The sequence below is a fragment of the Heloderma suspectum genome, chromosome 2 (genome assembly GCF_057233095.1).
Source record: "Heloderma suspectum isolate Gila_16-S chromosome 2, 16-S_ref, whole genome shotgun sequence".
NCBI classification, from domain to species: Eukaryota; Metazoa; Chordata; class Lepidosauria; order Squamata; family Helodermatidae; genus Heloderma; species Heloderma suspectum.
In genome coordinates, this window is record NC_139459.1 from 199,716,558 (window position 1) to 199,729,084 (window position 12,527).

Consider the following 12,527-nt stretch of genomic DNA (forward strand, 5'->3'; position numbering starts at 1 on the left):
GTTGTGTGTACCACATGGCCGGTCTGGCACGGCCTAAATTAGCCTGCTGTTCCAGGTGTGGTGAGGATGCTATCCCATTGCTAGCATTTAAGGAAGATTTAATTGCAATTCCTCCCAGTTTCTGTACATGGAATAGGGGTTGGGGGCAGGGTGCCCTATTTTGTCCTTTGTCTCAAGCAGCAACGTATCTTGGGCCGGACCTGCGCCAACTTTACCCTGTTGGTAAAAGCCTAAAGAATGCTTTGAAGTGGCAGGCTCCCAGCTTTATTCTTACCTTTAAAAAAAAAAACCTGTTACTTACCAGATTCCTTTTTGCCAAGGGTCACATCTCTTTCCCCTTGTCTTTCTGACAGACAGCTTTTCCACAACAGCAACTTTAGCAGCAGCAACGGCAGCACAGAGGACTTGTTCAGAGACAGCATAGATTCATGCGACAACGATATCACAGAAAAGGTGAGGGCTCCTCCTTGCAGTACAGTGAAGAAAGGCTCTAGGTATTTGCCAACAAACCAAACATCCCTTTTTGGTGGGTCTCCCAGTTTACAGGAGGGATGCTATCCTGACTCTAGTGCAATCTGACTATGATTTTTGTATGGAAACTGTTGGAGAAATTTAATTTGGGCAAGGAGTGAGTGATGAAATAATAATGTGTGTGTGTGCGCGCACGCGCATGAGAGAGAGAGAGAGAGAATCCCTGGAGAGCTGCTGCCAGTCAGTGTCACCAATACTGGCCTATATGGACCCATGGTCTGACTCAATATAAGGCAGTTTCTTGTGTGTGTGTGTGTGTGTATTATATACATCAGCCTTTCCCAGCCTGGTGCCCTCAAGATGTCTGGACTAGACCTCCCATCATTCGCAGCCAGCATGGGTATTGGCTCTGTTGGGCAGGGATGATGGAGGTTGTAGCACAACACATTTGGTGGGCCCCAGGCTGGTGAAGGCTGTTTTACACTAATAAGATGGTGCGATCCAGCTTGGCCATTCCCCAGTGCTCTTCTCGTCTCCTCTCTTCTCTTCCACAAGACCAGTAGGGAAGAAGCTGACCCCCTCTTTCCTTTATGTAGGTGACTTATTTAGAGAAAAAAGTGACAGAACTGGAAAACGATAGCATGACAAATGGTGACCTGAAGAGCAAATTGAAACAGGAGAACACGCAGCTAGTTCACAGGTAACCTAGTATGCTGCCAACAGCTGCCTTTCTGCAATCTCCAGAGGCAGAGCTATAATGAGAAACCTAGGAGAGCAAAGACTCAGGCAACTAATGAAGCAATAACATGCAGTTGAACTTTCTGCCTGTTTGCTTTGAAAGCCAGAATGTTTCCTCCAAACAGAGATGCCACGAAAATTTGCCAGAGCTGCAATTTGAGGGGTGGAATGGGGAGGGTATCTCTCAAGAATAAGTTTATTTGGCCCCAGTTTCTGTCCGGATTCAATTAGGCCTACAGCCTGGTGTACCCTGGATCCTGCTCCTCTGGAGCAGCAGAGCTGCCCCGCCGCCTGCTAATTAAGAGAGTAAGAAGGTCTCCATGGAGGCTACATGTCTAAGCTCTGGTAGGCATAGTCATGAGATATAGTGCTCTTCTGCTACCACCAAGCCTGCTCAGAAGCTTAGCAGAATCCAACACCTGCATTGCAACACCATGGCTGAGGCCAATATTTTACAACAATGCACTGCTACTTGTGGGCTCTCTTCTTTCCCTCCTTTATCAACCTGCCACCACTTCGAATCAATGAATCATATAACTTGAAACCACCCTGGCCAAGAGGAGAAGCAAGGAAGGTTCACCACACCTATAATGCCTATAGAACAGCTCGCTCAAGCAAAGGCGGGCCTGAGGCCATATTTATTTTGGGCTCAGTCTGGCTAGATTGCCAAGGCTGGGAAAGGCACAGAAATGCAGGCTGCCCAGATGGCTAGGCCAATGCTGAAATAAAGCACAGTGTTACTGCCGAGTAGCTGAGAGGACAAGAAGGAGAGAAAGGTATTAGGCTGGGGAATGAAGACTAAAAATGCAGGGACAAAGCCACTTTGTCATGCTTGGCAACTGTTGAATCCAATGGATGGTAAAATAAATAACCATGCTATTTCCATCTGTACCTGTTGAACTGTTGCATACATAGATTACATACTTTTGCTAGGGTTCATGAACTAGAAGAACTATTGAAAGACCAAGAAACATCAGCTGAGCAGACTCTGGAAGAAGAGATAAAGAGGCACAGAGAAGCATACAGCAAGTATGAAAAAGAGAAGAGTACTGAAATTGAACTGCTAAATGCAAGGTAGTATTTTTTAACTGTGATGACATTGCCTCTATAAATTGCTTAGAAAGCAATTCTATGGTCCCTGGTAGAGTATCCTAGGGACCATAGGATTGCTCAGAAAAACCCTTCTGAGGTCAGAGACAGTGCTCCAACCTTGGAAGGGGGAGTTGGAGTTCCGACACTCCTCCCCCCACCCCCTCGTCTGGATTTGAACCCAGGTCCTCCCATAATCTAGTGCTCTAACCATGACACCACACTGGCTCTCATTGGATATATTAGTGTATTGCCTGTTCTCATGTGACTTTTCTCTGTGCAAGTGCAGTCCTGGGAATAGTCAGGAATGAACACATGGGAACAAAATTTGTATGTGAACTGGCCTTAAGAAACCCAGTCTCCTGAAATTTGGACTACAAGAGCTTCTTTATATGCAGAACCTCATAATATGAAATTTCTGAAATTCTGTGGTTGGAATTTGGAGGTTCTAAGATTCTATGCTTTCAGTTAGGGAAGGCATGTCAGGGAGAGATATTGACATGAAATGGACATTCAAGATACTTCCATACATTTGTTTGTTTTTTCTTGTATAATGTATTCAGTTTTTATTTTTTTCTTGGTTTTAAGTCAGCTCATTACCAACATTGGAAACTCCTGGTATTGAAAAGCAGGATATATCAATACTTCATAATAATTTAAAAAATGAGAGTGCCAATTCCAATTATGAATTTACAGAGACCAGTTTTTAGCAAAGTGACCCCTGAGCCAAGTGTCCTGTCTTAAGTTGATACAGTGACCTGGTTCGCACAACATAGGCCAGAGTATGGGTTGAGTATCCTGGGTTGTATGGTATGGGTTGAACAGCGGGTTGTCATTGAATCGTGGGTTGTTGCATTGTATGAACCCAGACATGCTAACAAACCATGGTTTATTAACCACAAACAACCCACAGTTCACAACCCAGCAACAAACCATGGGTTCTCTTTGTGGGTTGTTCATGGTTAACTAACCATGGTTAGTTACTGTGGCTGGGTTCACACAACACAACAACCCACAATTCAACAACATGGTCAAGGACAACCCACACTCAACACATAATCAGCCCATACTCAGGCTTGTCATGTTGTATGAGCCCAGCCATTAAACTGACTATGGCAAGCGACTGTTCTAAAGCAAAGTTGCCATGGGTTTTAAAACCCAGGGGATTTGTGTCAAGAAAAAGTCACAAGAGAGCAGGGTAGGAAATGAGGTGGGCTGAAACAACCTTTTCTTGGGCCAAGGAAAAAACTGGTTTTTAAAAAATCCTGCCCTGACCTTAGGTACTGAGTGCTCTGAAGGTCTGGCATCTCTGTAGTTGATGTTTAGTTATATGTTGAGAAGCAAAGAAGGAAGGCACTGTGCACCATGAGAAGGCAAGAGGGAAATGGGTCCTGCAAAGTGTTTGAGTTTATTAAAAGCCCAATGCACTTTTGAAATGTAATTTTTCCATCTGAGGGGCAATTTGACTTCTTTCTGTTAGGTTATTCCTGATTGCCCCTGAAGAAGGAAAAATTACATTTCCAAATTGCTTTAATAAACTCAAGGCACTTTTGAGGACCTTCTTCTCCAATGCCTTCTCATTTAGTTATATGTTGCCAACTGGTGAAGGAACACTTTTTCATATCCTGTCTGTAAAAGGTGACTAGGTTTTTATGTACAATCATTTACTGTTCTTCTGCTTCGCCATCAGGGTTCAGCAGCTTGAAGAGGAAAACTGTGAGCTCAAAACCACTGTCTTACGACTGAAATCACAAAGTGAGAAACTGGATGAGGTAACAGAGCTTGTGAATTCTTCCATGTGTCCCATGTTCAAAGCCAGTCCATATCCTCAGTCAAGACCGGCTCAACTACTTTGTAGATCAAGTTGTGCATTCTGTTATTGCAACATCAGTTTGACCAAAGTGTCAGAACAAAACATGGCACATACTATATAGAAATCTGAGCTTTAGTTGCCTGTATTGGTGCTATGGAACAAGAATAATCAATCAAATAAGGCAGTACCATTTATCAGACCACTGAGGTCTCCAAAATGCATGCTTCTTCAGTCTTGGGTGTTAAAGGATGAGGGAAATAGAGTTAAACACTCAAGCTGTTGACGATCTGGCTGAACCTGTTGCTGTTTCCAACAGAGGAGCAGGAATGTTGCCACGGCAGGAAAAGTATCTGAACATCTGAGCAACAACTGTAGTGAGGAATAAGAAGCTTTTTACTAGAACCCCAGGTTCCATCAACCAGAGCCAGATGCGTAATACTGGCTTAGGACAAGGGATGGGACTGACATACACAGAACTAAGAAACATGTGAGCCTCTGAGCATGTGCTCAGCCTCAGTTTGTTTTTAGTTCCAGAGCACACACATACACACTTCCACCACCACCTGCTCTCCTGCTTTCTTTGTTTCAACGGCCTATTTTTTTTTGGGGGGGGGGGCATTTTTATTAAGCTATTGGGAGTCAGAAACCCTGGCCAATCTACTGCAAATCCCAATATACTTGATGTCCACCCCTGAACTAGGAGAAAAGAAGTGGGCATCTGAAGACTGTTCTAAACATTCAGCAGAATTGCATGGCCCTGTCCAGTTTGGAGTATTCCTCTTTCAGAATGTAGGTAGGGGGTTCTCACGTTTGAATGCTCATCCATGTGAGAACTCCTTACCCTGGAAATACTAGCAGGCTAGCAAGGAAAGCCCTAGCCTAGCATTTACCATGCCATCACAGTTTTCTATGTGCAAGGAGGTTTTTTGTTTGTTTGGATTCTTTTGACATTGGGGAGCATTCACACATGTACATTTCCCCCATCTGCCCTCTGAAATGACAGAGTTCCAGGACGGCGATACAGCCTGCCTTTTTTCTGAATGTAGAGAGCAGCTCCTAAGTTTCAGGCAGCTTGTAACTTTCTTTTTGCTTCCTTAGGAGAGGCAGCGAATGTCGGACAGATTAGAAGATACCAGTCTGCGGCTCAAGGATGAGATGGACTTGTATAAAAGAATGATGGACAAACTGAGACAGAATAGGCTGCAATTTAACAAGGAGAGGGAAGCTACTCAAGAGGTGGGTGATGAGGTTTTCAGCCATGGGGTAATATTGCTATGCATTTTCTCATGATTTTGCATGGTAATAAAGTAAAATGAAAGCTAAAACTTTATTTTCAAAGCATTTTCACAATGTGTAGTGGAACTGCTTTGAACCAGGAGTTGTCAAGAACAAGTTACTCCTGCTTCCATTTGGCAACAGTTTTCAGACTGTGTTCCTAGAATTCCTTTGGATTCCACAGAAGCTTATTGGGAGTTCTACAAGAAGTTGATCAGTGGGAGATGGGATAATGGTACTGGGGTTCAGAATGAAAAACTCAAGGGTTTGATGTTTGGGCTGATCTGGGAGTGGCTCAGTTCAGCACCGATCTGGCCTTGCAGATGCTCCTTGTGGGTTTTATTTAGACAGGCCTTTGGCCCGCAAGCTTGACCTGTCAATATGGTGGGGGGTTTTAATGGTTGTTTGGACTGATTTTTAAAGGGATGTTTTACCTACTTTTTAAAATGTGTTTTACTTTGTACCTTAACATATTTTATTGTTTTTGTACTATTGCTATTAGCTGCCTTGGTGCAAAGGCAGGATACAAATTTAACAAGCAAACAAATAAGCTGTCCGCCTGCCCTAGAACACCCTCTCCAGTTCTTTGGGATTTGTGGACTGCAGAGGGGAGGCAAAAGCATGAGCGTCTAGTGATGGGAGTGCTCCCCACAGGCTCCATTTGGAACGGGCCCAACCCAGATGAGCTATATGAACATGGGAAGCTGCTGTATGCTGAATCAGACTATTGATTTATCTAGCCCAGTATTGTCTATGTTGACTGGCAGCAGTTCTCCAGGGTTTCGGACAGGCCCTACCTGGAGATGCTGGGGATGGAGCCTGGGACCTTCTGCATGCAAAGCAGGTGCTCCGCTGCTAATTTTGGATTGGGCCCAGATGAACTTTGTTAAGCTCAGACCCAAACCTCAAGGAGCCCACCCTTTACTTTCCTACCTATAGCCAGTTTCCCCTCTCCCAAATTTGTGCCTGGGGGACTAGCAGTAGGGAGGCCTGCTGGCAGCGGAGGCCCTGAACAGCCATTGACAGATCGCTTGATATGCATGGTTGAGGGCAGTGTCCAGACTTTTTAGGGAGAGATCTTCACTGCTCTCAGGTCACTGTCATCCTACCTTGTCTCCGGGGAACGTTTTGGTAAAGTGGGCAGCAGCAAGCGGGCAAAATCAGGCAGCGTCAAAATACCAGCATGTCGTAGCTTAAAGCTTTCAGCCTGTTAGCGTGGGGGGAAAGCATACAAAAGCCAGAAAACCACCAAATGATTGGTGGCTGGGGAAAAGGAAGTGGGCCCATCTGGGGAACCTCGGAAGACTGGATTGGGACCCCAGATGACCTTGGGTCTGAGGCTCTGCACCCCTGTTCTCAGACATGCTGTCAGCTCATGTGGAGCTTCTGCACAGCCAACAACGCCTGGCTTGATGCCCCATGTGAGCTGAATGCATCCCAGAATCCTTTGTGATGCACAGAGGTGCTTCAGCAGATACACTGATGCGGAAAGGGTTCCTTTGGAGTAGGGATTCTGGAAACCACCGCATGAAAGTCTTCAGCAGGCTCTCCTGGATATATTGGTACTTAATCCTACCAGAGACATTTTCTGACCTTAGTTGTGCCAGTTGGCTCCAAATTCTGACATGTCAGTTAAGAAATTTGTCCCTTCATGTCCTGGTTTCTGCGCAGCTCATTGAAGATTTGCGAAAGGAGCTGGAACACCTGCAGTTGTACAAGCTGGAGTGTGAGCGCCCCGGCCGAGGGAGAAGTTCTTCCTCCAGCTTGAGCGAATTCAATGCAAAGACAAGAGAAGTGGAAATGGAGCATGAAATTAAACGGCTCAAGCAGGTGAGGTATGGTTGGGGGCCAGGACAGGAGGAAGCAAGGAGGAAAACCTTCATAACTCTTTTAGGAACAGGGCATGAATAACCAATGGTTATGTGACCCCTGTAGAGATGCTGATGGGCTCAGAAATTGAAGTGTTCTCATGTCCTGCTGCGAAAAGGCTTTCAAATAGTGCCTTTGTGAGAGTTATGTCTTTTACATGTTGTGTGCATCTGGGCATGGAGATAGGCAAGTCCCTGCGTTGAGAGCTGACAGTGAAATCTGACGGATGCCTAAACATGCACCTATCTGTTAGGCATGCATGTGCCCGTGGTCCTTTGCCAGGATGTATGGTAGAGGTGGGCAACTTGTGGCCCTCCAGATGTTTTGGCCCATAATTCCCATCAGCCCTAGCCATCAGAGCCAATGGTGACAGATGATGGGAGTTTTAGACAAAAACATCTGGAGGGCCACAGGTTGCCCACCCCTGGTGTATGGTGTCAACCTGAAGTATATACTTAGTCTGAAAGCCATATTATTGTAGGCCAACTCAAAGGTCACAAAAAATGTGCAAGCTTTCAAAGTCTCCAGATCTCTTTATCAGGGGGTGGGGGTGGGGTGGGAGGCTGTCAGTATTGTAGACATGATGTCTGCATGGTCAGAATCTTAAGATGAAATGGAGGCAGAGAGTTTGCAGACATTCAAAGTGGCCTGGGGCCACTTGGTGATGGAGAATGCAAAACTTAGCCTTGTCTGAAAAAGGCAACCTGTTGCATGGGGACTACGTATTGTACTATTAGCACAGAATCCGGCTAGTATAGCATAAGAAGGGTGGAGGGAGGATCACTTTACTGTCATCTGGAAGTCCCCTTAGTATGCTAACTAAATTGTTCCTTATTTGGCCTAATGTGGAACTTACTTCCTTTCCCATCTCCTTCCTGTCTTGATAGGAGAACCAGAAGCTTCGTGACCAGAATGATGACCTCAATGGACAGATCCTTAGTCTTAGTCTTTATGAAGCCAAGAACCTTTTTGCAACACAGACAAAAGCCCAGTCGTTGGCTGCTGAAATTGATTCTGCCTCCAGAGATGAGGTAAAGTGCTTCACGGCAATCCTTTGCAGCTAATTAAATGAGATTACTGGCGGGGGGGGGGAATTATCTGCAGCCAGCCTGCAGAATATTGAGAGAAGTAACTGTAAGCTGTGATGGAATTCTGAAACCCAGTTTAAGCACTGCCACAGTTACTTTGGATGTTTATATTTAAACAGTGATGTTGGTGTAATCAACATGTGGGATCTGTTATAAAACAGGAGTGGCCAAAAGTCCTATGATTGTTTTGCCTGTATTACTGAAAATAGTGCACAAAATTGCATTATAGTAGAGAATATTGCTTGCAAAAAACTGGTATATTAGGTAAATTTGTGTACAGAAAATGCCTGTATTAGGAGAACTGCAATCAAAGATGTGTACGAATTTTCATGCTGACTTTTTTTCTCTTTTTTTTTTAAAGCAAACTGGTGTGAAAACAGGGTGAAGCACACTAAAGATTGGAAAAAATGAGAAACTGAGAAAAACCAAAACTGACATACTTGGTTTTTTTACTAGAATCCCCCTGTCCACCTGTGTGTGTGTTAAATTTACAGAGCAAAAGTGTACTCAAATCAGAGCAAATTCCATCTAGTCCAGCATTCTTTGCAAGGATTCCTGCAATGAGTAGGCACTAATTGGTCTGCTAGAAATTGGACTTTGGTCCCCTGATGAACTAAGATCTGTCTTCCTCTTCTCTATATACTCTGCAGATACTAATGTTTCTGTATCATGCAAAGACTTTTAACTAAGCCTGTCTCCCTTAGAACACTGAAGTATTGGATGTAAAAATAAATCCAAAGCTTTTTTTCTTTTTTTTCCCCTAAACCCACATTTTCTAGTTATATTTATTCAAGTGAGAATATGATTTGACATTTAGGGAGATATGGTAAAGGAACTTTTGCATGGGGACAGGGAACAAAAACCAAAGATTCAAGAGGTTTCTAAGGCTTATGAATATCCAGAGTCTCTAAAGGTAAAATGCAATAGGGAATAGACAGACATGTTGTAGCAAATGAATAGCTTGGTCTTAAAATACTTATTTAGATTTAATTAAGATAGGATTTTCTTTTGTGCGTATTGTAGCATTTTTTAAACTCTTATTTATTAATTTATTACATTTATGTCCCACCTTTATTCCATGGAACTCTGGGTACCATATACAGGTTCCTAGGTAGTCTCCCATCCAGACACTGACCAGCCCTAGACCTGCTTAGCAACTTCAGCAAGGTGGCTACATCATGTCCCTTCAGAACATGCCTTGGGGGCCTTATAGAACTGTGCCCATCATCTAAACTTACCATACCCCTGACTCCAGTCTTGGAGCCTCATTGGGTATGCGTTCCTGTCCTTGGATCCTCCATGTATTCCCTCCTTTACTCCTGCTTAGCTCCTAAGTGTATAGATCCATGACATATCTCTGCCTGGCTCCTACCTGCATCCTCTCCCTTCACCATTTCATCTCTGACCTCACACTACTAGGCTTGCAGCAGGCAAGGATTTGGAATGAGAAGTATTTCTATCTAGTTTAACATCTCTCTTACCACAACCCCAGCGTTGAGGTTATTTCTACAACATCAGGTTTTAATTCCTGATTGATTTGGAATAGCTGCTACCTTTTGTTCTAGATTTTAGACTAGAGCTAGTGATACTCCCGAAAATTTTAATTGGCATAATTTATTGAGTTAGCAGAACTTGACATTTCCTAGCGCAGAATGTGGATTTTCTTTTCTTTCTTTTTTTAAGCTGATTTGCAACCTGGATTAGAGTGTGAAGGGGCAATTAATCTGAGTGCTCCTTTTAGTTTTGGAGCAGGGATTCCACTTCAGATTTCAGTAAGGAGTAAGTTTTTGAGCTGAGTCCTGGCAGGAATGGGCAATTTCTGGTCCTGCAAATGTTTTGGCCTACAACTCCCATCATCCTTCACCATTGGTTATGCTGACTGGGGTGATGGGAATTGTAGGCCAAAACATCTGATTGTTCTTGGATAGATTTAAGAGTAGACAGGAACAAAGCTGTATTTTAAGAACATGCATTGTGTTTGCTTTACTTATTATGAGGTATAAAGAATAATGTTATCAAACTGGTCAGTTGCTTAAAAAAAATTAAAAGCAGAAAGATTTGTGCCTTTGGCATGAGCATCTAGGACACAGGCCTATTTAATTGATTATAGGAGTCATTCAGTGCATAAGACTAGTGAGCTGGACTGGCATATAGGTGCTCATGAAGAATAATCATAGATAAAGTTTGAAACATGGGAGAGGGGAGGGAACCCCTCCTAAATGGGCACCTCTTTATTGCTGTGCACATTATGCCCATTCACCATACCAGCTGCACAGGAGTAATCATCCCTAATTGTGTATGAATATCCCTAGTATATCAGAATGTTCCCAGCATTCTCTCACATTCTGGTGTGACCAAGAAATAGAATCCAAGCCTGAGTTATGCAAGGAGGGGCTGTTTTGATTCAAAACAGCTGAGGAGCAGTTTTAGCTCCATGGTGCAATCTTTCACTTTTTATCATATAAATGAGCATCTGCCACCCGTTCTTATAGGGGAAAGTGAAGCCCTGCATTGGGGCATGGGGCAGAGAGTTAATGCAGAGGCGAGCTGAGCAACCTCCCAACCATCCCTGGCAGTGCATGGTCCAGCCTCTACCATAGGGAACAGCATCCCTTTCTCTTTTGGAAGCAACTTCAGAGTTGCAAGGGAGAATATGTTTCTAATGCTCCACCCCACCTCCACTTCCAAACCCACAGGAGTCAGTGGGACTCCAGAGGGAGTACAACTCCTGGGTTTGGAGGGGGCAAATCCTTTCTTTGCCTTCTCCGGGCCTGGATGCAATGCAGGGTTTGGGGAAAGAGAGGGCAGAGGTAAGTTTTGCCTTCCTTCTGGTAATCATATCTCATCCCTTCCCCATCCATCAAACTTGGTGGACCTTTTGCTTCTCTGTCTGTGACTCCCTCTCTGTCTCTCATATGCACACGTGTGCACACACAGTGGGACCCAAGTCAGAGCTATGCAGCTAAAAGCTTGTTTGATTTTCAGTGGCAACCACTGCATTTTCTATGGAACAAAATCAATGGACTGCAAATAGGGGGATTAAAAGAGCAAGGCTCAGTTTAGAAGAATGGGCCTGAACTGCTTCTTTCTATACCCGAAGGAGTTGCAGATTGCCGCCCCCTCCCCTGCCGCCACCCAGTGGAAGTTAGGCAGGTGGCTACAAGAGAGAGGGTCTCATCAGTTGTCATGCCTTATTTATGGAATGCCCTCCCTAAGGAGGCTTGCATGGTGCCTACATTGTTATCTTTTTGGCACCAGGCAACAGCCTTTCTTATCTCCCAGCATTTTAGAAACTTGGCTTTTAGATTGCACGGCTGTTCTTATATAAACTCTGCTGTTTTCTGTATTGTATTGTATTGTATTGCATTGCATTGCATTGCATTGTACTGTATTGCGTTCTTTCAACCATTTGTAATCCACCCAGAGAACTTTTGTTATCGGGCAGATTAAAAACACAATAAGTAAATGAATAAATTTCACTAACAGGCAGGCATGGGGGAAAGATGGAGAAATCTCCACTTCTCCCCTTTCCCTGCCCATCAAACTAGACATGATTAGAATGAGCTGATGGTTAAGGTGTTTCTGATTAGTGATTAATCTGGAGTCTGTGTGTCACTTTGTAGGGGATTCCTATAATTTAACCCTTTCCTTTCTCGTTTCAGCTCATGGAAGCCCTTAAAGAACAGGAGGAGATAAACTACAGACTGCGCCAATACATGGACAAGATCATCCTAGCCATCCTAGACCATAATCCATCCATCCTGGAAATAAAAAATTGAAGATCTGGAGCAGAAAGGGGAACAAGCGGAGATTTGTACCTGATCAGATGCCATTGGATCCAAATATCACTCTGCTACTGTAAATGAACCTATAAATATATATATATAAATATATATATATATATATATATATATATATAAAAAAAACTTGTGTGGATACACAGGGCGTTGTTTTTATGAGGTTTGGTACACTTTGTCTGTGAATCATAATTGGTCAGTTTTTCATGCACTTTCACCACTTAGGGGCGGGTGGCAAAAAAGACTGTTACAGGATTGTAATGAAATAACTATGTAACTGGATTTGCACTGTTTTAGATACTGGACAAAAAGATGACACTACCTCTAGATTCAAGGATAAAAGAGAATGGAAACGTATCTAGTGCCAATCCTCCTCCTCTTCCTCCT

The 12,527-nt window shown here is 43.7% G+C and overlaps 1 protein-coding gene across 1 annotated transcript in view; it reads left to right on the plus strand.

Moving 5' to 3' along the window:
• Positions 1–12,229, plus strand: part of RAB11FIP4 (RAB11 family interacting protein 4) — a 55,852-nt gene extending 43,623 nt beyond the window's left edge. Inside the window, exons 6-13 of the mRNA XM_084837246.1 lie at positions 354–453; positions 1,068–1,171; positions 2,143–2,283; positions 3,989–4,070; positions 5,210–5,347; positions 7,058–7,216; positions 8,143–8,286; positions 12,006–12,229. Coding sequence (XP_084693372.1) covers positions 354–453; positions 1,068–1,171; positions 2,143–2,283; positions 3,989–4,070; positions 5,210–5,347; positions 7,058–7,216; positions 8,143–8,286; positions 12,006–12,122 — 985 coding nt within the window. The 3' untranslated portion in view covers positions 12,123–12,229. The remainder of the gene's footprint in view (positions 1–353; positions 454–1,067; positions 1,172–2,142; positions 2,284–3,988; positions 4,071–5,209; positions 5,348–7,057; positions 7,217–8,142; positions 8,287–12,005) is intronic.
• The last annotated feature ends 298 nt before the right edge of the window (positions 12,230–12,527 follow it).